This window comes from Loxodonta africana, chromosome 6 (assembly GCF_030014295.1).
Source record: "Loxodonta africana isolate mLoxAfr1 chromosome 6, mLoxAfr1.hap2, whole genome shotgun sequence".
Lineage (NCBI taxonomy): Eukaryota > Metazoa > Chordata > Mammalia > Proboscidea > Elephantidae > Loxodonta > Loxodonta africana.
Genome location: NC_087347.1, coordinates 65444040 through 65470808, shown reverse-complemented (window position 1 = coordinate 65470808; position 26769 = coordinate 65444040). Strand labels below are relative to the sequence as shown.

The following is a 26769-nucleotide window of genomic DNA, read 5'->3' as shown; positions in this document are numbered from 1 at the left end:
TCTAAATGTAGTTATAATAATTAGAAGAACAATGAATTTCAAAAGTTTTTATTTTCCTTTTGAGTTTTTTTTTTCTTCAAATATTTGGGCCATTTGTTTACTCTCTGATTGTACCTACAAACAGAAATGTATATTTATATGTTAAAATCTTGACAATGGGCTTTATACATTCTACTCCACCTGATTAGTGCTTATTACTAGGAACACAGAGCACATAGCCTGTATGGAGTTCATGAACTGAAAGTTGATATGATTGGCAAGAGGAAAAAGAAAAGCAAATAGGCTTCTCAAATGTTTTATTTCTTTTAAAAATAAATCTGTTTGTTATGCTTGCCATCTCATCAACTTTCTCCAATCACTTGGTGAATCTCTGAAGGCATTAGCAACAGTGTCTATTGCCTAATGGGCAGTGATCACCGTAGTTGATTTTGTAAAATGTAAAAGCAAGCACTCTCCTATAAAATTTTATCTTTTGGCATTTACTGTAAAATGAAGAAGTAATAATATGTGCTGTGAAAGTCATAAGATACTAAGTACATCTCAAAATACAACAATGAAAGTCTAAAAACAAATTAATTCACCACTAATATTTTAAGGAGAACCACCATCTTTTCTGGACACCAGATGCCAAAAATTGGATTAATCGTAATCACAATTAATCATTAATCATAATCTTGATTCAGGACACATTGTCATCATTGCACTAAGCATGATTGTCTTTTAATTATTAAAATTTATCTTTTTATTGTGGTGTATATATATTTATATATAATATTTTATATATGTTAAATATAATATATTTAACAATATTTGCCATTTCAACATTTTTTACATATACAATTCAGTGACACCAATTACATTTATAATGTCCTGCAACCATCACCAGCATGTGTTGCCAAATTTTCCATCACCATTGACAGATACTCAATGCTTCCTAAACAATGACTGCCTCTTTCCCTTTCCCTCCTGCCCCTGGCAACCACTAATAAACTTTGGCCTCTACATATTTCCCTATTTTAGATATTCCGTATAAGTGGGATTATGCAATATTTGTTTTTTTTGTGATTGACTTACTTCACTCAGCATAATGTTTTCCTAATATAAAGACACCCATGAGCCTACAATCCAACCTAAGAACTGAACTATTACGTATATCTTAAAATTACCTATATGCTCTTTCCTGATCTTTTTCTGCCCTCTCAGAGGTAAACACTATCCTGAGTTTTATATTTATTATTCCTTTTAGAAATAGTTTTATCACATATGCATAAATACAAAGACATAGATATTACTAAACAAAACATTTAGTTTTCCTTTTTTCATTGAACATTGCCAAGAATCATTCATGTTGGTATTATATCTGTATTTTATTCGTTTTTTTTTTTTTTTTTTTTTTTTTACTGTTTTACAATATATGGTGAAAATATTTTGTTAGTTGTGGCTGAGACCATTCCAACTCATGGCAACCCCATGTAGGCAGAGTAGAACTGCTCAGTAGGTTTGTCAAGGCTGTGATCTTTTGGATGTAAATTGCCAGGCCTGTGTTCCAAGTTGCCCCTGGGTGGGTTTGAACCTACAACCTTTAAGCTAGCAGTCAAGCATTTAATCATTTGTGCCACCCAGGGACTATGGTGAAAATACACAATTTATTTATCCAACCTCCTGTCAATGGGCATTTGTGATTTTGAAAGTTTTACTACCCTGAACTGTGATACAAGACCTGTCTTATGTGTGTTCCTGCTACATACACATAAATATTTATCTAGAGTATTTATCTTGGAAGGCAATTACTGGGCCATAACCAAAAAAAATCCTAACCTGTTGCCGTTAAGTCCATTCCAACTCATAGCGATCATACAGGACAGAGTAAAACTGCCCCATAGGGTTTCCAAGGAGCAGCTGGTTAATTCGAACTGCTAACCTTTTGGTTAGCAGTGGAAATTTTAATCACTGTGCCACCAGGACTCCTACTCACTGTGCCATCAGGACTCCTACTGGGCCATAAAAAAAAAAAAAAAAAAACTGGGCCATAGGGCATGCAAATATTAAACTACAAGATTTACAACTTTACAAATTATTTTTTTAAAAAACTGATTGAGACTATTTACACTTCGTAAAAATTTTAAACTTGGTATCATCAAACTTCATAATTTTTAGCAAATTTTTTGAAAAATGATATTACGTTGTGATCTGATATGAATTTTCAAGATTTTTCATGAGATCAATCAATTTCGTCTGTTCACTGGACAAATGTATTTTGTATGGTATGAAATAAGGTTCCTTTGGAGCCCTGGTGGTGCCATGGTTAAGAACTCAGGGTGCTGACCAGCAGTTCAAATCTACCAGCAACTCCTTGGCAAACCTATGGGGCAGTTGTACTCTACCCTATAGGGTCGCTATGAGTCAGAATTGACTTGATGGCAACTGGTTTGTTTTTTTTTTTTTAGGTGGTACAAACTGTTTGTGCTGAACTGCTAACCTGAAGATTGGCAGTCTGAACCCAACCAGCATTCCCTCGGAAGGAAAGACTGGTGATAAGCTTCTGTTAAGATTACAGTCAAGAAAACCCTATGAAATAGTTCTACTCTGTAACGCATGGGGTTACCATGAGTCAGAGTCAACTTGATGGCAACTAACAACAACAACAACAATTGTATGAAATACCTATTCATGTCTTTTGCCCATTTTTCTATTGGGTTTTTATTTTATGCTTACTGATCTCTATGAGTAATTGTATGTATTTTTTTAAAAAAATTTTAAATTGTACTTTAGGTGACCAAACTAGCTTCTCATTGAACAATTAATACACATATTGTTTTGTGACATTGGTTGCCAACCTCATGACGTGTCAACAATCTCCCCTTCTTGACCTTGGGTTCCCCATTACCAGCTTTCCTGTTCTCTCCTTCCTTTTCGTCCTTACCCTTGGGCTGGTGTGCCCATTTAGTATCATTTTGCTTTATGGGCCTGTCTAACCTTTAGCTGAATGGTGAACCTCAGGAGTGACTTTATTACTGAGGTATAAGGGAGTCTGGGGACTATACTTTTGAGGTTTCTCCAGCCTCTGTTAGACAAGTAAGTCTGGCATTATATACATTCTTAATACTAATCACCTCTACCCACTGCTGTCGAGTCGATTCCGACTCATAGCGACCCTATAGGACAGAGTAGAACTGCCCCATAGGGTTTCCAAGGAGCTCCTGGTGGAGTCTAACTGCTGACCTCTTGGTTAGCAGCTGTAGCACTTAACCACTACATCACCAGGGTTTTCAAGGGCTCTAATCACCTCTAGCTATACGCATTTCATATATCTTCTCCCAGTCTGTGGCTTGTCTTGTCATTTTAGATTTTTTTTTATTTTAATATGGTCAAATTTATCAATATCTTCTTTTACATGAATTAAATCACTCTACACACACACAAACATACATATGAAAAGGTAATATTTGGCATATATATACACATATATATGTATATAGTCCTACATTTATATGTATATAAGTATATGTATCTATATGTACATATCTATATAGATATACATGTTATTGTTGTTATTAGGTGCTATGCAGCCAGTTCTGACTCCTAGCGACCCTGTGTTCTACAGAACAAAACACTGTCCAGTCCTGTGCCATCCTCATGGTTGTTGTTATGTTTGAGCCCATTGTTGCAGCCACAAGGTCAATCCTTCTCATTGAAGGTCTTCCAATTTTCAAGGACCCTCTACCTTACCAAGCACGATGTCCTTCTCCAAAGACTGGTCCTTCCTGATAACACGTTCAAAGTGTGTGAGACAAGTCTCATCACCCTCGCTTCTATGGAACATTCTGTTTGTACTTCTTCCAAGACAGATTTGTTTGTTCTTCTGGCAGACCATGGTATATTCAATATTCTTCACCAACTCCATAATTCAAAGGTATCAATTCTTCTCTGGTCTTCCTTATTTATTGTCCAGTTTCCTCATGCATATGAGGTGATTAAAAATTCCACACCTCGAGTTAGGCACACCTTAGTCCTTAAAGTGACATCGTTGCTTTTTAACACTTTAAAGAGATCTTTTGCAGCAGATTTGTCCGATGGAATGTGTCATTTGATTTCCTGACTGCTGCTTCCATGGGCATTGATTGTGGACCCAAGTAAAATGAAATACTTGACAACTTCAATCTTTTCTCCATTTATCATGATGTTGGTTATTGATCCAGTTGTGAGGATTTTTGTTTTCTTTATGTTGAGGTGTAATCCATACTGAAGGCTGTGGTCTTTGATCTTCATCAGAAAGTACTTCAAGTCTTCTTCACTTTCAGCAAGCAATGTTGTGTCATCTGCATATCACAGGTTGTTAGTGAGCATTCCTTCAATTCTGATTCTGCATTCTTCTTCATATAGTCCAGCTACTCAGATTATTTGCACAGCATATAGATTGAATAAGTATGGTGAAAGAATACAACCATGGTGCACATCTTTCCTAACTTTAAATCATGCAGTATCCCTTTGTTCTGTTAGAATGACTGCCTCTTGGCCTGTGTACAGGTTCCTCATGAGCGCAATTAAGTGTTCTGAAATTTCCATTCTTTGCAGTGTTGTCCATAATTTGTTATGATCCACACAGTCAAATGCCTTTGCAAAGTCAATAAAGCACAGGTAAACATCTTTCTGGTATTCTCTGCATTTAGTCAAGATCCGTCTGACATCAGCAATGATATCCCCAATTCCATGTCCTCTTCTGAATTTGGCTTGAATTTTTGGCAGTTCTGTGTCAATGTGCTGCTGCAATTGCTTTTGAATGATCTTCAGCTACTTTTTACTTGAATGTGATATTAATGATGTTGTTCAATAATTTCCACATTTAGTTGGATCACTTTTCTTTGAAATAGGCATAAATATGGATCTCTTCCAGTCAGTTGGCCAGGTAGCTGTCTTCCAAATTTCTTGGCGTAGATGAGTGATCGCATCCAGTGCTGAATCCATTTGTTGAAACATCTCAACTGGTATTCTATCAATCCTGGAGACTTGTTATTTGCCAAGACTTTCAGTGCAGCTTGGACCTCTTCCTTCAGTACCGTTGGTTCTTGATCATATGCTACCTCCTGCAATGGTTGAATGTTGCCCAATTCTTTTTGGTACAGTGACTCTGCTATGTATTCTCTCTTCTTTTGATGCTTCCTGCATCATTTAATACTTTCACTGTAGAATCCTTCACTATTTCAACTTGAGGCTTGAACTTTTTCTTCAGTTCTTGCAGCTTGAGAAATGCCAAATACGTTCTCCCCTTTTGGTTGTTAAACTCCAGGTCTTTGCACATTTCATTGTAATATTTTAGTTTGTGTTCTCGAGCTGCCCTTTGAAATTTTCTGTTCAGCTCTTTTACTTCATCATTTCTTCCTTTCACTTTAGCTACTCTACAGCCAAGAGCAACTTTCAGAGTCTCTTCTGACATCCATTTTGGTCATCATTCTTTCCTCTCTCTTTAATGACCTTTTACTTTCTTCATGTATGATGTCCTTGATGTCATTCCACAACTCATCTGATCTTCGATCAGTGTGCAATATGTCAAGTCTATTCTTGAGATGGTCTTTAAATTCAGGGAGGATATACTCAAGGTCATATTTTGGCTCTCTTTGGACTTGTTCTAATTTTCTTCAACTTCAACTTGAACTTGCCCATGAGCAATTTATGGTCTGTTCCTCATTCAGCCCCTGGCCTCATTCTGACTGCTGATATTGAGCTTTTCTATCATCTCTTACCACAGATGTAGCCGATTTGATTCTGTGTGTTCCATCTGGTGAGGTCCACATGTATAATTGCTGTTTATGTTGTTGGAAAAAGTATTTGCAATGAAGAAGTTGTTGGTCTTGCAAAATTCTATAATGCGATCTCTGACATCTTTTCTATCACTCAGGCCATAATTTTCAAACACCAATCCTTCTTTATTTCCACCTTTCAAATTCCAATCACCAGTAATTGTCAATGCACCTTGATTGCGTGTTTGATCAATTTCAGACTGCAGAAGTTGGCAAAAATCTTTACTTTCTTCACCTTTACCTTAGTGGTCAATGCGTAAATTTGAATAGTCATATTACCTGGTTTTCCTGATAGGTGTATGAATATTATCCTATCTCTGATAGTGTTGTACTTCAGGATAGGTCTTGAAATGTTCTTTTTGACCATGAACTCACTTGGTGCCTTTCCTCTTCAATTTTCCATTCCCGGCATAGTAGGCCATAAGATTGTCTAATTCAAAATGACCAACACCAGTCCATTTCAGCTCACTAATGCCTAGGGTATCAATGGTTAGGTGTTCCGTTTCCTTTTTGATGACTTTCAATTTTCCTAGATTCATACTGTGTACATTACAAGCTCCAGTTTTTAATGGATGTTTGCAGCTGTTTCGTCTCATTTTGAGTCATGCCACATCAGCAAATGAAATTCCTGAAAGTTTGACTCCATGCATGTGTAAAGCTGACTTTGCTTTGAGGTGGCAGATCTTCCCCAGTCATGTTTTGAGTGCCTTCCAATCTGAGGGGCTCATCTTCTGGCACTATATCAGACAATGTTCCACTGTTATTCATGTTTTCACTGGCCATTTTTTCAGAAGTATATGTTAGGTCCTTGTTCCTAGTCTGTCTTAGTCTAGAGGCTCTGCTGAAACCTATCCACCAAGGATGACCCTGCTGGTATTTGAAATACGGTGGCAAAGCTTCTGGTATCATAGCAACATGCAAGGTATCACAGTACGACAAAATGACAGACACGTGGTGGGTATATATATATATACATATATTTTTTTTTCCAGGTATATTTTCATGACTTCAAAATCTCATCACTTCTATTAAAACCAAGTTATTTTGGGAATTGGAGATACTACAGTATGTATACACATTGCTCATAAGCTATTTTCTGAAGTGAGAATTTTTAAAAAAAATGGCATTTTAATACTGAATAAATATCCACATTTAATTATTTCATGAAGAACTCTGATTTTAAAAATCAACTGATAGTTTCCTCTTGACCTTAGGCCATAAAGAAATATACCTTATATACCTGCTCATTTCCCTAGATATGTAATATCTCCTGATACATATTTCACATATACTTATAGGCAGATAACTAATGTTGAATCCAAATATAAGAGAACACTACATAAAACCTTCTGAGTTATAAATACATGCCATGCCATACACTTATAGTTAACACTTATGAACCATTTGCTAAGTGCCAAGCACTATTCCAAGCACATCATTGTCATTAATACATCTAGTTCTCACAACAATCCTAAGAGATAGGTCCTGCTATTCCCATTTTACACATAATAAAACCGGGACAGAGATCAAGAAGCATCTTGTCTTAGTTCTCCTAGAAAATAATGGAGCTAGAATCTGAACCAAGCTGTTAGCACACTTTTGAAAATAAAAGGAGCTGCTATTCAAAGTACCCTGGGACACTGGTTTTAAACCAGCAGCAAGTCTGGCAAACCAAAATGTGAATATGGAAATAATAGCTCCCAAGGATTTTTATCACTGTGGAAATAATGGACATAATCTGTTTCTTGTGTCTTCACATCCCTTAATAAGTGGAAATTTACAATTAATCCCTTTACAGTTAGTTGCATCCTTTTAGGTCATTGATCCATTTAGGCATCAACACAGGGCAAGACCCCACAGTAGGAGCCTCACCAAAGAGGGTCTCAAAAACCTCTTGCTCTTTATGATGGCCTGTATTTCAGCCAGAGACGCCTCTGTGTTAAACCCATCTGTGCTCTCTTTTAGATGGAAATAAATGTTATCTATCTAAACCTTCATTCAGTATAAGATGAAGGAAGAATAATGGAGATTCTGAAATATAGCTCAAAAGTGAGAAGCAGCAAAGCTGAGATCAAGGGGCTTCTGAGTGTTTATTAGTCTTTTCTGCTGATTTATAATCATAAAAATTGCTGCTTAAAAAAAAAATCTCTGATGGAAAAAACTCAACACTGTTTCACTTAAAAACCAAAAAGCCAAACTCGTTGCCGTCAAGTTGATTTCCGACCATATAGAACAAAATAAAACTGCCCCATAGAGTTTCTAAGAAGCATCTGGTGGGTTTGAACTGCTGACCTTTTGGTTAGCAGCCACAGTAGCGCTTAATCACTACACCACCAGGGTTTCCATTTCACTTCAAGCACCCTGAAAAGCACAGTGTATTGTCAAGGGTGGATTAACCAGTAAGCAAGGTATGCACAGGCTTAATTTTGTTTACTTACTAATCTGTAGTGCACAATTTCACAAGAGTTTCACCACATCTTAAACTGAGCCACAGTTAATACTCCCTGGCAATCCCAGATCTCACACCGAACAAGAATTTAGTGTTTGTTGAAGGAACGATGAAGGGAGTCATTAATTATTTTTTGTTTATGATCCAGTCTAAACCAGACCCAGTGCCGCTGAGTCGATTCTGACTCATAGCGACCCTATAGGATAGAGTAGAACTGCCCCATAGAGTTTCCAAGGAGTGCCTGGCAGATTCCAACTGGTGACCCTTGGGTTAGCAGCTGTAGCACTTAACCACTACTCCACCAGGGTTTCCTTGTTTATGATATGTGATCTTTATTTTATCATAACATTTTCCTAAATAATGGCATACTTGAAATTCAAATGGGAAAAGAACATGGCTTCTCCATTGTAGAGAGTTTATCTTAAAACTACTTTTTACTTAATAATTGAGCTTTGAGTTTTCTCATAAATATTTTAACACATTAAGCAATAACAAAACATGCCATCAGGATTGAAGGAAGACTCATTAACAACATATAATATGCAGATAGCTTCCATTCTGGTGGCATAGCTTTCAGCATCACGGCAACACGCAAGCCCCCACAGTAGGACAAACTGACAGACATGTGAGGGACACATTTTAGCTAAGCTTTCCAGACTAAGACAGACTAGGAAGAAGAACCTGGCAGTCTACTTCTGAAAGCATTAGCTGGTGAAAACCATATGAATAACAGTGGAACATCATCTGATATAGTGCTGGAAGATGAGCCCCCAGGTTGGAAGGCACTCAAAAGATGACTGGGGAAGAGCTGCCTCCTCAAAGTCGAGTTGACCTTAATGACATGGATGAAGTAAAGCTTTTGGGACCTTCATTTGCTGATGTGGCATGACTCAAAATGAGAAGAAAGAGCTGCAAACATCCGTTAATAATCAGAACCTGGAATGCACAAAGTATGTATCTAGGAAAATTGGAAATCATCAAAAATGAAATGGAATGCATAAACATCAATATCCTAGGCATTAGTGAGCTGAAATGGACTGGTATTGGCCATTTTGAATCAGATAGTCATATAGTCTACTATGCTGGGAATGACAACTTGAAGAGGAATGGTGTTGCATTCATCGTCAAAAAGAACATTTCAAAATCTATCCTGAAGTACAACACTGTCAGTGATACGATAATATCCATACACCTACAAGAAAGACCACTTAATATGGCTATTATTCAAATTTATGCACCAACCACTAGAGCCAAAGATGAAGAAGTAGAAGATTTTTATCAGCTGCTACAGACTGAAATTGATCGAACATGCATTCAGGATGCATTGATAATTACTGGCGATTGCAACGCGAAAGCTGGAAACAAAGAACAAGGATCAGTAGTTGGAAAATATGGCCTTGGTGATAGAAACAATGCCGGAGACTGAATGATAGAATTTTGCAAGACCAATGACTTCTTCATTGCAATTACCTTCTTTCACCAACACAAACGGCAACTATACGTTTTTTTTATACACATGAACCTCACCAGATGGAACACACAGAAATCAAATTGATTACATCTGTGGAAAGAGTTGATGGAAAAGCTCAATATCATCAGTCAGAACAAGGCCAGGGGCCGACTGTGGAACAGACCATCAATTACTCATTTGCAAGTTCAAACTGATACTGAAGAAAATCAGAGCAAGTCCACAAGAGCCAAAATATGACCTTGAGTATATCCCACCTGAATTTAGAGACCATCTGAAGAATAGATTTGATGCATTGAACACTAGTGACTGAAGACCAGACGAGTTGTGGAATGACATCAAGGACATCATACATGAAGAAAGCAAGAGGTCATTGAAAAGATAGGAAAGAAAGAAAAGATCAAGATGGATGTCAGAGGAGACTCTGAAACTTGCTCTCAAACATCGAGCAGCTACAGCAAAAGGAAGAATTGATGAAATAAAAGAACTGAAGAGAAGATTTTAAAGGGCAGCTCGAGAAGACCAAGTATTATAACGACATGTGCAAAGAGTTGGAGATGGAAAACCAAAAGGGAAGAGCATGCTTGGCATTTTTCTAGCTGAAAGAACTGAAGAAAAAATTCAAGCCTCGAGTTGCAGTAGTGAAGAATTCTATGGGGAAAATATTAAACGATGCAGGAAGCATCAAAAGAAAATGGAAGGAATACACAGAGTCATCATACCAAAAAAAATTAGTTGGTGTTCAACCATTTCAAGAGGTAGCATACCATCAGGAACCGATGGTACCGAAGGAAGAAGCCCAAGCTGCTCTGAAGGCATTGGCGAAAAGCAATGCTCCAGGAATTGATGGAATATCAATTGAGATGCTTCAACAAACAGATGCAGCGCTGGAGGTACTCACTTGTCTATGCCAAGAAATATGGAAGATAGCGTCCTGGTCAACTGACTGGAAGAGGTGCATATTTATGCCTATTCCCAAGAAAGGTGATCCAACCGAATGTGGAAATTATAGAGCAATATCATTAATATCACACGCAAGCAAATTCGACTGTGTGGATCATAACGAATTATGGATAACATTGTGAAGAATGGGAATTCCAGAACATTTAATAGTGCTCATGAGCAGCCTGTACATAGATCAAGAGGCAGTTGTTCGGACAGAACGAGCGGATACTGATAGGTTTAAAGTCAGGAAAGATGTGCATCAGGGTTATATTCTTTTACCACACCTATTCAATCTGTATGCTGAGCAAATAATCCAAGAAGCTGGACTATATGAAGAACGGAGAAGACTCATTAACAACCTGCCTTATGTAGATGACACAACCTTGCTTGCAGAAAGTGAAGAGGACTTGAAGCACTTACTGATGAAGATCAAAGACTACAGCCTTCAGTATGGATTGTACCTCAACATAAAGAAAACAAAAATCCTCACAACTGGGCTAATAAGCAACATCATGATAAATGGAGAACAGATTGAAGTTGTCAAGGATTTCATTTTACTTGGATCCGCAATCAACAGCCATGGAAGCAGCAGTCAAGAAATCAAAAGACGCATTGCATTGGGTAAGTCTGCTGCGAAGGACCTCTTTAAAATGTTGAAGAGCAAAGATGTCACCTTGAAAACTAAGGCGCGCCTGGCCCAAGCCAAGGTATTTTCAATCGCATCATACGCATGTGAAAGCTGGACAATGAATAAGGAAGACTGAAGAAGAATTGATGCCTTTGAATTGTGGTGTTGGAGAAGAATATTGAATACACCATAGACTTCCACAAGAACAAACAAATCTGTCTTAAAAGTACAACCAGAATGGTCCTTAGAAACAAGAATGGTGAGACTACGTCTTACATACTTTGGAAATGTTTTGAGGAGGGATTGGTCCCTGGAGAAGGACATCATGCTTGGCAAAGTACAGGGTCAGCAAAAAAGAGGAAGACCCTCTGTGAGGTGGATTGACACAGTGGCTGAAACAATGAGCTCAAGCATAACAATGATTTTGAGGATCACGCACGACTGGGCAGTGTTTCGTTTTGTTGTACACAGCATGTTATGAGTCAGAACCATCTTGAGGGCACCTAACAACACAAACGACAAATATGCAGATGACACAATCTTGCTTGCTGAAAGCAGAGAAGATTTGAAGCACTTACTGATGAAAATCAAAGCCTACAGCCTTCAGTATGGATTACACCTCAACATAAAAGAAAAATCTTCGCAACTAGACCAATAAGCAACATAATGATAAAGGGAGAAAATGTTGAAGTTGTCAACGATCTCATATGGTCTTTGGTCCACAATCAACAATCATGGAAGCAGCAGTCAGGCAAACAAATGACACAACATATTGCATTGGGCAAATCTGCTGCAAAGGCCTCTTTATAGTGTTAAAAAGCAAAGATGTCACCTTGAAGACTAAAATGCACCTGATCCAGGCTATGGTGTTTTCAATAGCCTCATATACACGTGAAAGCTGGACAATGAATAAGGAAGACTGAAGAAGAATTGACATCTTTGAATTATGGCTTCGGTGAAGAATATTGAATATATCATGGACTGACAAAAGAATGAAAGAATCTGTCTTAAAAGTACAGCCAGAATGCTCCTTAGATGCAATAATGGTGAGACTACATCTCACATACTGATCAGGAGGGATCAGTCCCTGGAGATGGACACCATGCTTGGTAAAGTAGAGGGTCAGTGAAAAAGAGGAAGACCTTCAAGGAGATGGATCGACACTGTGGCTGTAATAATGGGCTCATGCATGACAATGATTGTGAGGGTGGCGGAGGACTGAGCAGTGTTTCATTCTGTTGTACATGGGGTTTCTATGAGTTGGAATAGACTTGACAGCACCTAACTAACAGCAATAACATTAAAGAAGTAATTTGGGGAGAGTACCAAATGAAGCTTGGCTACCCAGTATGGTACTCCAGATCTTTCGTGTAGATTGTAAATTAAAATTAATTTGATTATTTGCTTGAGGTTTTCAAGATTTTGTTTTTGAGACCCTCCCTCTTTATTTATTTATTTTTTTGTGCATAGTTCAAATGAAATTCTGTTTAATGAATGTATATTTTGGAATTTTAAAAGGTATAGAAGTCAGGTAAAGTCCACATTATTAGCCCCAGGAGGTCACTGTAGCACTCAGACATAAAATTAATTTCTCAAAACACACAGAAAGAAGAGACAGAGCTCCCTGTAGCTTATGTCAGCCATCATAAAACAGTGATATAGTGTTCTTCTCCACTAAGTTGCTTCACCACCAGCAGCTTTTAGTTAAAATTATTATGATAATGAATGACCCTAAGGAGAGCTCTCTGGTTCATTTAAGGCTCCTTCCTAATAACCTACACTGTGTGAGCACCATCAGCTGTGGGAGCTTCTGACGGGCAGGTTGAATACGTTGGTATGTCACTCCATATGGTTCTTATGGGTTTCCTTTGAGGACTCATAATATTCCATCAGTCCAGCTGTCAATGGCCGATTGCTCAGCTGGGATGATGACTTGAAAAGCTATTCACAAGTTTTTTGTTTCTTGTGGATGCTACCAAGAAGTTAGGAGCTCTTTGTCTGCAGTGGATTTGTGAAATGAAAAGAAGTTCTTTTTAAGTTAAAGCAGCCAAGATTCTGAATAGGAAAACCTCTCGGTAAACTTTTGTGTTACATACTTAAGTCCACATGGTTGTTAGGATACAAAGTCATTTGGAGGAGAAATTGTTATCACTCACATTGCGCGAAAATCACACTTTTGAGAAGGAGGCCCCCGATGCAGCATTGGGCAAAAGTTGAAGAAATGATCTTATTTTGTTGACCTGTAATGGAGGCATTTAAAACTCTAACTTGTTTTCTGAAGAAAAGCAATGAACATTAAGAGGTAATGGCAGCTTTACTGTAAAACTTTAATTTGGGAAGCATTTGTGGAATCATTATATCTTTTATTTGAGAAAACAAAGGCATTATTGAAAAGTAGCGGAATGTACACAAAACTATATACAATATTAAATATTAAATAGAATTTAAAAGGGGAAACTATACGAAGTAACTATATAAACCTAATTCTGTAATGAAATTTAAATTTTTCTGTTGTAATCTCTTATATTGATACTAAATATTAATTTAGTGCCAGTTTTATAGAACCATAGCAATTTATTGCCAAAGATCTCAGAAGAAAAAAATATTCTATGTTACCCTTATAGTTGAATTTTAGACATTTGCTTTATTTTTACTTTTTTAAATTAATTTTTATTGTGCTTTAAGTGAAAGTTTACAAATCAGGTCAGTCTCTCATAAAAAACTTTGTATACACCTTGCCATACACTCCTAATTGTTCTGCCAATGAGACAGCACAGTTCTTCCCTCCACACTCTCTCCTTGTGTCCTTTCAGGTAGCTTCTGGCCCCCTCTGCCCTCTCATCCCACCTCCAGACAGGAGATGCCAACACAGTCTCATGTGTCCACTTGATCCAAGAAGCTCGTTCTTCACCAGTATCATTTTCCATTTTTTCTTCCAGTCCATACTCATAGCTCATAGCGACCCTATGGGGCAGAGTAGAAGCCCCATAGAGTTCCAAGGAGCGCCTGGCAGATTCTAACTGCTGACCTTTTGGTTAGCAGCCGTAGCACTTAACCACTATGCCACCAGGGTGGCTATGAGTGAGAATCGACTTGATTGCAGTGGGTTTTTTTTTTTTTTTATTCCAGTACGATCCCTGTCTGGAGTTAGCTTTGGGAATGGTTTCTGTCTTGGGCTAACTGAAGGTCTGGGGACTGTGGCCTCCGGGGTCCCTCCAGTCCCAGTCTAACCATTTAGTCTGGTCTTTTTACAAGAATTTGGGGTCTGCATCCCACTGTTCTCCTGCTTCCTCAGGGTTTCTCTGTTGAGTTCCCTGTCAGGGCAGTCATCGATTGTGGCTGGGCACCATCTAGTTCTTCTGGTCTCAGGCTGATGTAGTCTCTGGTTTATGTGGTCCTTTCTGGCTCTTAGGCTCGTAATTACCTTGTGTCTTTGGTGTTCTTCCTTCTTTCTTCCTCCAGGTGGGTTGAGACCAGTTGATGTGTCTTAGATGGCCGTTTGCTAGCGTTTAAGACCCCAGACACCACTCTCCAAAGTGGGATCATTTGCTTTGTTTTTGAAATTGGAAACCCCCTTTGTCTTAAGAAGCTTAGTAGAAAGGAAACATTTTCTAGGGGAGATAATTTAGACTCTGTTTGCCTTTGTATCTTTTGTTGTTATTTTTTTGTTTATTTATTTATTTTTTTGCCTTTGTATCTTTTGTTGTTAGGTGCCTCCCAGCTGGTTCCAGCTCATAGTGGACCTATATACAACAGAACAGATTTGTTTCTTCTTCCAGCAGTTCCTGGTCTTCTTCATCAACATCGTAATTCAAATACATCAATTCTTCTTCCATCTTCCTTAATCATTGTCCAGCTTTTGCATGTATATGAGGTGAATTAAAATACCTTGGCTTGGGTCAGGGCACATTAGTCTTCAAAGTGACATTTTGCCTTTTCAACACTTTTAGGAGGTCTTTTTGCAGATTTGCCCAATGCAATGTGTCTTTTGATTTCTTGACTGCTTCCATGGGTATTGATAGTGGATCCAAGCAAAATGAAATCCTTGACAACTTCAATATTTTCTCTGTTTATCATGATGTTGCTTATTGGTCCAGGTGTGAGGATTTTGAAGGCTGATTTTTTTTCTCTTTCTTTAAAAAAAAATTTTTTTTATTGTGCACTAGGTGTAAGTTTACACGGCAAATTAGGTTCTCATTTGGTAGTTTGTACACAAAGTGTTCAGTTACATTGATTTCATTCCCCACAATGTGTCAGCATTCTCCCCGTTTTTGCCCTGGGTTCCCCTTTCCTTATGTCCTGATTTTGTATGCCTTTCTGCCTTCCTATTTTGCTTTTGGGCAAATGTTGCCCTTTTGATATTGTATAATTGTTCTGAGGAGCACATTCCTCACAAGTGTTAGTGTTTATTTTATGAGCCTGTCTATGGTTTGGCTGAAAGGTGGTCTCTGGGAATGACTTCAGTTCCAGCTCAGAAGGGTGTCTTAAGGGCATAGTCTTGTGGGGGGGCGGGGGGCAGGAGGTTCTCCAGTCTCTGTCAGACCAGTAAGTCTGGTCTTTTTTGTGAGTTTGATGTTTCGTTCTACAATTGTTCTCCCATTCTGTCTGGGACCTCTGCTGTGATCCCAGTCAGAGTGTTTGGTAGTGGTAGCCAGGTACCGTCTAGTTTCTCTAGTTTCAGAGTCGTGTAGTCTGTGGTTCATGTGGCCCATTAGTCCTTTGGATTAATTGCTCCCTTGAGTTTTTGCTTTTCTTCACTCTTCTTTGCTCCGGATGGTAAGAGACAAGTAGTTGTATCTTAGATGTCTGCTCAAAAGCTATTAAGATGCTACTGACTAAAATAGAATGCAGAGCTTTGTCTTTATGAACAATGTTGTGCCAGTTGACATTGATGTCCCCTGTGTCTATGTTCTTTCGCCTTTGAGTCTAGGAACTTCATCCCATGAGGTGTTTCATTATGTTTGGTTATATCTCGTGGTAGGTTTTATTTGCACCTCTCTAATTTTTTTTCTTTAATGGCTAATGAGAGAGCCTTGGTGGCACAGTGGTTAAGCACTCAGCTGCTAACTGAAAGGTCAGCGGTTCAAACCCACCAGCCACCCCTTTGGAGAAAGATGTGGCAGTCACCTTCTGTAAAGATTAATGCCTTGGAAATCCTATAGGGCCACTAAGAGTCAGAATAAACTTGACGGCAGTAGGTAATGGCTAGGGATCGTGAGCATTTATAAATCTGTTTTTTAGCTGCCTGAATGTCTTCTTTGGTGAAGTGTCTTTTCATATTCTTTGCCTATTTTTGTATTAGATTTTTTTTCATTTTGTTGTTGAGATCTTGAAGTTTTCTGTAAATTTTAGAGATTAGAACCTTGTTGGATATGTCCTAGCCAAAATTGTTTATCCCAATCTGTACCAAACCAAAAAAACCAAACCCATTGCCATCGAATCAATTCCAACTTCCAGTCTGTAGGCTTTCATTTTACTCTTTTGAAGAAGTCATTTGGTGAGCATAAATGTTTAATTTTTAGGAAGTCCAATTTGTCTAATTCATCTCCTGCTGTTTGTGTATTTTTAGTTATGTTTAGAATTCTACTTACATCATGTATTAGGCCCCTAGCATTGTCCTTATTTTTTCTTCCATGATCTTTATAATTTTAGGTTTTATATTTAGGTCTTCCATCTATTTTGAGTTAGTTTTTGTATAGTGTGATGTATGGGTCCTGTTTCATGTTTTTACAGATGGGCATCCAGTTTTGCCAGCACCATTTGTTAAATAGATTGTATTTTCCCTTTTTAATGGACTTTGGCCCTTTTTCAAAGATCAGCTATCTATAACCCATTAAAACCCTTATTGCTGTAGCTATGACTTCCCGCACAATGTTGAATAAAATTGGTGATAAAGGGCATCAATGTCTGGTCAAATAACCAGAGCTCAGTCTTATTGGTTTCCCTTTGTAAGTGGCTTTTGATTTTCCCAGTGCTGCTCTTGGGATTATTTCTTTGTCTTTGATTTTAGCAAGTTTGATAGTGATATGTCTTGGTGATTTTCTTTGGAGCCTATCCTGTATGGAATTTGTTGTGCTGCTTAGGTGGGTATCTTCTTGTCTTTCATGATATTAGGAAAGTTTGCTGCCAGCAAATCATCAACAATTCTCTCTGTGTTTTCCATTACTTCCCCTGTTCCGGAACTTTGATCATGCACAAACTTTTGCTCTTGATTGTGTTCCACATAATTCTTAGGCTTTTTAATTTTTTCTCCAACAAATTGGCTTTAAGGGGTTTGTCTTCAAATTCACTGATTCTGTCTTCCATTGTTTCAATTCTGCTCATATATCCTTCTCTTGAGTTGTCTATTTCTGAAAATTTATTGTTAATCTTTTGGATTTCTAGTTGCTATTTTTATATGGTTTTTAATTTGTCATTTATTTTGTAATTTTGTTCTGTTGCTGTTTTCTGAATTCTTCTATTGCTTTGTCTGTGTTTTCCTTGATTTTGCCTACATTTTCTTTGGTTTTGTCTTTTTTTGTTCTTGATCTCTTGGAGAGCCGTGTATATTAGTCTTTTGAATTCCTTATCAGGTAATTTCATTACCATTTCTTCCTCTGGAATTTTTTCTGGCTCTTTATTAGGTCCCTTGCTGAAGCAATCTTGTCCTGCTTCTTTAAGTAGTTTGATATTTTCTGTTGTCTCTGAGGTATCAAAGAGTTATTATATTTATTTAATGTATGTTTGTTTGCTGCATCCTGAATTTTTATTTTGATATAGCTGAGTAGTCTAAGCATGTGCACTATTCTGGTTGCTAATCTGGCTTCACTGAGGTGCTCACCTCCTGTCTCTGGGTGGGTGGGGCAATGACTATATGTGTGAGTGTGGTCTCTGCTCGCTGGTCTTGTGGAGCTGCTGAGGATGTAGCTGGTGTTTCTGGTGAGGTGATATATTTGTTCCACTGTTGACCTGGCTATGGGTGTGAAGAGCATTCTCCCTGGTTACTGCATTGGGTATTGTGTGTGTGCTCCCCTGAATGCTGGGTGGTTGGGGTGAGGGTGCCCAGGTTCTCTGTCACAAGGTGAGTGATGCAGAAACTCTCACCAATGATCCCAGGTGGGCAGGGCTGAACAGGGGTATTGGGAGCATGCAGAAAGCTCCAGTTATGGGGGTTGGGGGGTGATGCAGGGGAGATGTCACCTGTCCATTGGTGCCTGGTTGGAGGTGTTCCCCTGTCCAGTAGAATGCATCATGGGGGAGGTTGGGCAGCTGGTAATTGGGTACCTGGCACAGGTGGCTAGAAGATGTAGGAGGCATCACCAGTCCTCAAGTCCCTGGTACATGTAGCTGGAGGGTGTAGTAGGCACCACTGGCCCTCAGTCCCCTGGCACGGGTGGCTGGAGAGGGTAAGAGGCACCCGTTGGCCCTCCGGACCCTGGTGTGGGTGATCAGAAGGAGTAAGAGGCACTGCTAGCCCTCAAGCCCCTGGCATGGGTGGGTGGAGCAAGTAGGAGGCACCATCGGCCCTCAGGTCCCCAGCATAGGTACCTGGAGGAAGTAGAGGCAACACCAGCTCTCGGGCCCACAGATCAGGTGGCTGGAGGGAAGAGGAGGATGTGCTGCAGGCCCGTGAGCCCCCAGCACAAGCGGCTGAGGGAAGGGAAGGGTGTCACCAGTCATGGGCTTCTGGTTTAGGGGGTGGGGCAGTGGCAGCTGCCACCAGACTGTGTTTGTGTGTGGGGAGGGGGCATAAGTGAAGGGGCGGAGGTTCCTCATGGGGCTGTGAGCATCCAGAATTGGGGGCTGGTGTGGGTGAAGTGTGTGAGGTACATGCACTTAACTTTTGCACGGTGGGCAGCACTCCTGTCTGGCTCTGGATATGGATGCAGAGTCACTCCTGCTTGGCTGTACCAGGTGATGGCTGGGAATGCTGCTTGCTTCTCAATATTGCTGTGCTGTGTAGGTTTGGCTAGCAGGGCACCAGTGATCCATAATTCTCTATGTCTGCTGTTTTGTACTGTTCTTCCCCTTGGTGCTTGGTCTGATTCTTTAGCCTCTCTTTGATGCTAAGGATTCCAAAGTTGTCATCTATATCCAATTCACTTGTTTTCTTGGTTCTTTGTTGTAAGCGGGGTATTATGAATAGTCTGACTACTCCACCATCTCGGACCACCCCCAAGATTGTAGCCTTTCATCTTTATCAGTAAGTGCTTCAAGTCCTCTTTGCTTTCAGAAAGCAAGGTTGTGTCATCTGCATATCACAGTTTGTTAATGAGTCTTCCTCTGATCCTGTTGCCCCATTCTTCATATAGTCCAGCTTCCAGATTATTTGTTCAGCATACAGATTGAATAAGTACGTTGAGAGAATGCAACCCTGATGCACACCTTTCGTTATTTTAAACCACGCGATATTCACTTATCCTGTTGGAAGGACTGCATTTTAGTCTAAGTACAGGTTCCGCATGAGCACAATTAAGTATCCTTAGTCTTCTATTAAAAAAAAAAAATACCTATAAGAAATCATTTAATTTCACCATGCTTTTGCTTAACTGCTTCCATAGAAGGTAGGAAAACATCAGCCTAATTCCGGGATATGAGGAAGGTCTTTATAAATATTTATAAATACTTATCCAATAGCTCTAAGGTCTGTACAAGTCATGCTGACACAAAAATGTATAATGCTGATTTTCTTACTTCATTATCAAAAAACAAAATAAAACAAAAACAAGCAACCCAAACCAGATGCTACCGAGTCAACTCAGACTCCCGGCGACCCCATGTATTTCACGTACACGCCCTAGAATTTTCAGTGGCTTTGATCTTTCAGAAGTAGATCATCAGGCCTTTCTTTTTAGCCACCTCTGGATGCATTTGAACTGCCAAACTTTTGGTTTGTAGCCAAGTACTCAACTGTTAGCAGCACCGAGGAGCTCCAAGAAGCACGTAATGCTGAATAAATTAGTGTAAGTAAATGGAGAAAAAAAGTAAGCAAATTCGAGATGAGATGGATAAGGATAAAGTAGTAAATATAATCAGTACATGAAAATATTTCAGTAGTTTTCAAATTTTCTTCAACCCACCATAGTAATTTTATCAGGAGGGTATAAGAATGAATAGATTTAAGCTAATGATTACGGATATAGGGAGAAATAAAGAATATTTAGGGAAACAAAGTTTGTTTTTAAGTCTAAACTGTGACATAAGGACATCTCATAGTTCAGTCAGCTAGAAGGGAGATAATATACTGTCCAGGCATTTGTTAATTGGAAATTTCTTTTTCTCAGCCCAAAAAGAAGCTTTCCATCTGTTCTAGCATCTGCTTACTGTGATTCAAGAATTTTCCCAATTTAACAAGTAGGTGTGACATTTATAAGAATAAACCAAACCAAACTACACCCATTGCTATCAAGTCTATTTCAACTCATGGTGACCCCATATGTTTCAGAATAGAACTGCTCCGTAGGATTTTGTAGGCTGTGAATCTTTACAGAAGCAGACTGCCACATCTTTCTCCCATAGAGTGGCTGATGGGGTTCGAACCACCTACATTTCAGTTAGCAGCTGAGTGCTTTAACCACTTCACCACCAGGGCAGTCAAGTACCAACTGTTTGCAAGACCCAGGGATCTCTCATGAGAACAAAGGACAGAATTAAAGTAGCTAATTTTTTTTTTAATCACATAGCGCTTTTAGAACTGTTTTTAAATAGATGCTCTGGATTCGTATGATATTGGAATTATACTTGCTTTTCCAATTCATTTACCATGAGAAGAACAAAAATAGGTTTGCATAATCACAGGGTTTACGAGGTCTGTTTGTGAGGCTAAATGGCTTGTGTGACTTTAGGAAAGTTGCCTCATTTCTCAATTACTCAATTTGTCCGCTCATTAAAATGGAAATTTAAATATCTGCCTATTTTAAAAACCCTGGAACAATGATGAAGAAAATATGCTAGCATTGATTCTCTGAATGCAAATGAAGATCATTACCTTTTGAGACTTCTATTATCTCTAATGCTTACCTTTTTGTTGTTGTTGGGTGATGTTAAGTCGATTTTTGACTCATAGCAACCCCATGTGAGAGAGTAAAACTGCCCCATAGGGTTTTCTAGGCTGTAATCTTTATGGGAGCAGATTGCCAGGTCTTTCACCCACAGAGCACTTGGCTACTAACTGAAAGGTTGTGGGTTCGAACCCAACCAGCTGCCCTGTGGGAGAAAGATGTAGCAATCCGCTTCCATAAAGATTATAGCCTTGGAAACCCTATGGGGGCAGTTCTTCTTGGTCCTATAGGGTTGCTATGAGCCAGAGTTGATTGATGGCAAAGTGTTTTACACAAAATAGGCTGGCAAAAATTAAACGATCCAACAATATCAAGTGTTGGTGAGGATGTAGATCAACTGGATTTCTTATACATTACTAGTAGGAATGTAAATGAGTTAAACGACTTCTGAAAGAAGTTGTTGTTATCTTGTAAACTAAGCATTTGTATACCATTTGGGGCTGGGCTTGACTTAACAATTCCGCTTGCTATGTATGTATGGTCATGTATACCAGGAAGCATGTACTTGTGCTTATAAAAGCCTCACACTGGAAATAATCCAGTTGTGGCCCTTGAATAAATCAGTGATGATAGTGTGTCATGAACCAGAATAACGGTTCTGTGTACGCAACTGATGTCCATCCAAAATGAAAGACTAAATAAAATAAGAGAGCAGGGGTATCTAACACAGCACCTAACACAAAAAAGTATAGAATAATTTGTTGAATAGATGAATGATAAAAACCATTCATTTTGGGGTATTATATGACTCTTGAGTATCAATGTATTTTTAAGCAGCATTTCCTGACTAATTTCCCTCTGATGGGTCAAATAACATTGAGAAACTGTTTTATCGATTATCTTCCTATACCTTAATTGTCCTGTATAATATTCATTTGTATATTGCTGTGTAAATGGTACTAAAATTTTTTCACCCCGCCGACTTTGTAACTAGAGTCCGTTTATAAACTTTTGGAAGGCAAGGATTGCATCCTCAGTTTCCGTTTTTTCTCTTCTAAGAGAACAACATAGAATGGGCTATTGGTAAGTGCTTAGGACTTCATGGTGAAACAAAAATAAGTTCAAATTTTATTCTTTAAAAATATTTTATTTTGGTATTCTACATTCTACTTTCGTGAGTAGCGTCTGGAGTCTTAAAAGCTTGTGAGTGGTCCATCGTCCTGCGGGGCGGGCGGCCTCCCGGTATCTTCGGTGGTGACCGAGGGCGACCGAGAACGGGAGCGGCGGGCTGGCGCATCGGCGGCCCTGCGAGTACAAGGCGGGCGACCTGGTCTTTGCCGAGATGAAGGGCTACCTGCACTGGCCGGCCCGGACTGATGAACTCCTAGAAGGAGCTGTGAAGCCTCCGGCAGGTAAGTATCCTATCTTCTTTCTTGGCACCCAGGAACCTGCATTTCTAGGTCCCAAAGACCTTTTTCCATATAAGGAATACAAAGACGACTTTGGAAAGTCAAACAAACGGAAAGGATTTAATGAAGGATTGTGGGAAATAGGAAGTAACCCAGGAGTAAAGTTTACTGGATACCAGGCAATTCAGCAACAGAGCTCTTCGGAAGCTGAGGGAGTAGGTGGAAATACTGCAGATGCGAGCAGTGAAGGTGACAGAGTAGAAGAGGATGGAAATGGCAAAAGAAAGAATGAAACAGCAGGCTCAAAATGGAAAAAATCATACACTTCAAAGAAATCCTCTGAACAATCCTGGAAATCTCCAGGGGATGAAGATGACAAGGACTGCAAAGAAGAGGAAAACAAAAAGCAGCTCTGAGGGTGGAGATGCCAGCAATGACGCACGAAACAGAGCTTCAGACTTGCCGAAAACCAGCAAAGGGACTTAACTACCATAAAGAATGCTGCCTGTTAAGAGAAACCACAAGGAGGTTGTATACGTCTGGTTGTCTAATATTCTTGGGTTTGATGTGAACCAAGACAGGCATTGTTGTCATTGACAGACCCCAGTTTTTATGTACGTTATTCACATTGCTCTCCGTTTATTTGAAAAAAAAAAAAAAAAAGACATTTTAGCCTTTTTTAAGGTTATCAATTTAATTTAATATTATTTGGTTGCATGAAGTTGCCCTTAACCACTACGGATGATGAAGATTTATGCACAGACTTATACACGTCTAGGATCCTTTTATTAAGGCAGTTATGCTCATCATACCCCTGCCTTTACCCCACCATGGCCAAACAGCTCAATATAAATTGTAGTTTCTAAATCATCGCTCAGTGCTTAAGGGTGGGATTTCCTCTCTGTGACAGAACCAACCCAGGAATTAATTCCTAGATGCATAATGTTGGTATATTGAAGATGAAATGAAAATCGTCCTTCAGTTTCGAGGCCATGTATGTGTAAAGTTTGACCATATTGTAAAATACCTATTCCGTATTAGAAATAGCTAGTTGAGAGTTTATGCTTCTCACAACTCATGTTGTTATGTACACAAACTCAGTTTCTGTGTGTGAAGCTAGTGAGGCTTTTTGTGTCACTCCACAATAAAGGCAATGAGTTGTTGTTCCCAATGCCAAAACAATTTGAGCTAATAACTCAAGGTGGATTCTTTCCATTTCAAAGCTGGAATCGGCAGCAGCCCTATAGGAACCCAGACAAAGCAATGACTTTCAAATGTAAACTTTTAAAATGAACTGTCGTTTTCTTTTGCAACTAGAGTTAGAATAGTTAGTATTCATTTCACAAACCTTTATTATGTGTACATTATTGTTGCTATTGTGATCATAGAGAATTTTATTTATTTTTATGCCAGCTTATATTGTGAGAACACATTTAGTCAGTTTGGGTTTTATCAGTCCTGTTCTGCTTGTCCTTGGAACATCTTTTGCATATTCGAGGCTTGTAGTTGAAAGTTTACTGCAAAATAAATAAATAAAAATAAAAAAATGTATTGTTTTTACAGAGTAAATTTATTGGAATGTGTATTGGGAGTAAGATCTGAGGCTGTAAGCAACAAAGTTAGTGTAATTTGGCTTCATATATGTAATAACGTGAGGTATTAATGTAACGCATACGTTAAAGCAAAAGTTAACAGCAAGTTGACAATAGAATTCAAGTGCAGGTGAGGGTTTTCTTTTACTTTCTTTTTTTTTAGGTTTTTTGAAAACACTGGGGAGAAATGGTAGTGTGATTTGCATAGACATTCAAATAATCTCTACTAGCTCAGTGAACCCTAAATTCACACAACATTATCCATGCATTGATCCTGCACCCCATTTTCTTTGATTTTTATGTTGATGAACAGCTCAATAAGTAACATGAAGAGAAAACGTGAGAGTGCTGAAGCCGAGGGCCATCAATGACGATGGTGGCGATGTTGATGATGGCAGCCGGGGCCATGAAAGCACCGGTCCACTTTCCGCTCTGGCACACTGACTGAGGTGGAGGCTCTATTTTTAGTTTTCCTCATCTAGTGATAGGATTTTCTCTGTTATACTCACACACGATGCCAAATATGAAAAGTTGGTAAAAGGACATTAAGGATGCCAATACCAATATCACAAGTCAATAATTTAGAGAGAAAGAACATGAAGTAATGCTTTTATTCAACTTTTTCATCTGCCTTTGGTTTTTTTTTTTTTTATAATAACTTTTATTAAGCTTCAAGGGAACGTTTACAAATCCAATCAGTCTGTCACATATAAGTTTACATACATCTCACTCCCTACTCCCAATTACTCTCCCCCTCTTGAGTCAGCCCTTTCAGTCTCTCCTTTCTTGACAATTTTGCCTGCTTCCCTCTCTTTCCATCCTCCCATCCCCCCTCCAGACAAGAGCTGCCAACACAATCTCAAGTGTCCACCTGATATAATTAGCTCACTCTTCATCAGCGTCTCTCTCCCACCCGCTGACCAGTCCCTTTCATTTCTGATGAGTTGTCTTCGGGGATGGTTCCTGTCCTGTGTCAACAGAAGGTCTGGGGAGCATGGCCGCCGGGATTCCTCCAGTCTCAGTCAGACCATTAAGTTTGGTCTTTTTATGAGAATTTGGGGTCTGCATCCCACTGATCTCCTGCTCCCTCAGGGGTCCTCTGCTGTGCTCCCTGTCAGGGCAGTCATCGATTGTGGCCGGGCACCAACTAGTTCTTCTGGTCTCAGGATGATGTAGGTCTCTGGTTCATGTGGCCCTTTCTGTCTCTTGGGCTCTTAGTTGTCGTGTGGCCTTGGTGTTCTTCATTTTCCTTTGCTCCAGGTGGGTTGAGACCAATTGATGCATCTTAGATGGCTGCATGTTAGCATTTAAGACCCCAGACGCCACATTTCAAAGTGGGATGCAGAATGATTTCATAATAGAATTATTTTGCCAATTGACTTAGAAGTCCCCGCAAACCATGTTCCCCAGACCCCCGCGCTTGCTCCGCTGACCTTTGAAGCATTCATTTTATCCCGGAAACTTCTTTGCTTTTGGTCCAGTCCAATTGAGCTGACCTTCCATGTATTGAGTGTTGTCTTTCCCTTCACCTAAAGCAGTTCTTATCTACTGATTAATCAATAAAAAACCCTCTCCCACCCGCCCTCCCTCCCCCCCTCGTAACCACAAAAGTATGTGTTCTTCTCAGGTTTACTATTTCTCAAGATCTTATAATAGTGGTCTTATACAATATTTGTCCTTTTGCCTCTGACTAATTTCGCTCAGCATAATGCCTTCCAGGTTCCTCCATGTTATGAAATGTTTCAGAGATTCGTCACTGTTCTTTATCGATGCGTAGTATTCCATTGTGTGAATATACCACAATTTATTTACCCATTCATCTGTTGACGGACACCTTGGTTGCTTCCAACTTTTTGCTATTGTAAACAGAGCTGCAAGAAACATGGGTGTGCATATATCTGTTTGTATGAAGGCTCTTGTATCTCTAGGGTATATTCCTAGGAGTGGGATTTCTGGGTTGTATGGTAGTTCTATTTCTAACTGTTTAAGATAACGCCAGATAGATTTCCAAAGTGGTTGTACCATTTTACATTCCCACCAGCAGTGTATGAGTGTTCCAATCTCTCTGCAGCCTCTCCAACATTTATTATTTTGTGTTTTTTGGATTAATGCCAGCCTTGCTGGTGTGAGATGGAATCTCATCGTAGTTTTAATTTGCATTTCTCTAATGGCTAATGATCGAGAGCATTTTCTCATGTATCTGTTGGCTGCCTGAATATCTTCTTTAGTGAAATGTGTGTTCATATCCTTTGCCCACTTCTTGATTGGGTTGTTTGTCTTTTTGTGGTTGAGTTTTGACAGAATCATGTAGATTTTAGAGATCAGCCGCTGGTCGGAGATGTCATAGCTGAAAATTCTTTCCCAATCTGTAGGTGGTCTTTTTACTCTTCTGGTGAAGTCTTTAGATGAGCATAGGTGTTTGATTTTTAGGAGCTCCCAGTTATCGGGTTTCTCTTCATCATTTTTGGTAATGTTTTGTATTCTGTTTATACCTTGTATT

At 39.1% G+C, this 26769-nt stretch overlaps 1 protein-coding gene across 1 annotated transcript; it reads left to right on the top strand.

Moving 5' to 3' along the window:
* Positions 1–1414: 1414 nt before the first annotated feature.
* LOC135231540 (hepatoma-derived growth factor-related protein 3-like) lies at positions 1415–24911 on the top strand. Its single transcript, XM_064286935.1, has one exon. The coding sequence runs from the start codon at positions 22611–22613 to the stop codon at positions 23091–23093; it is 483 nt and encodes a 160-aa protein (XP_064143005.1). The 5' UTR covers positions 1415–22610; the 3' UTR covers positions 23094–24911.
* The last annotated feature ends 1858 nt before the right edge of the window (positions 24912–26769 follow it).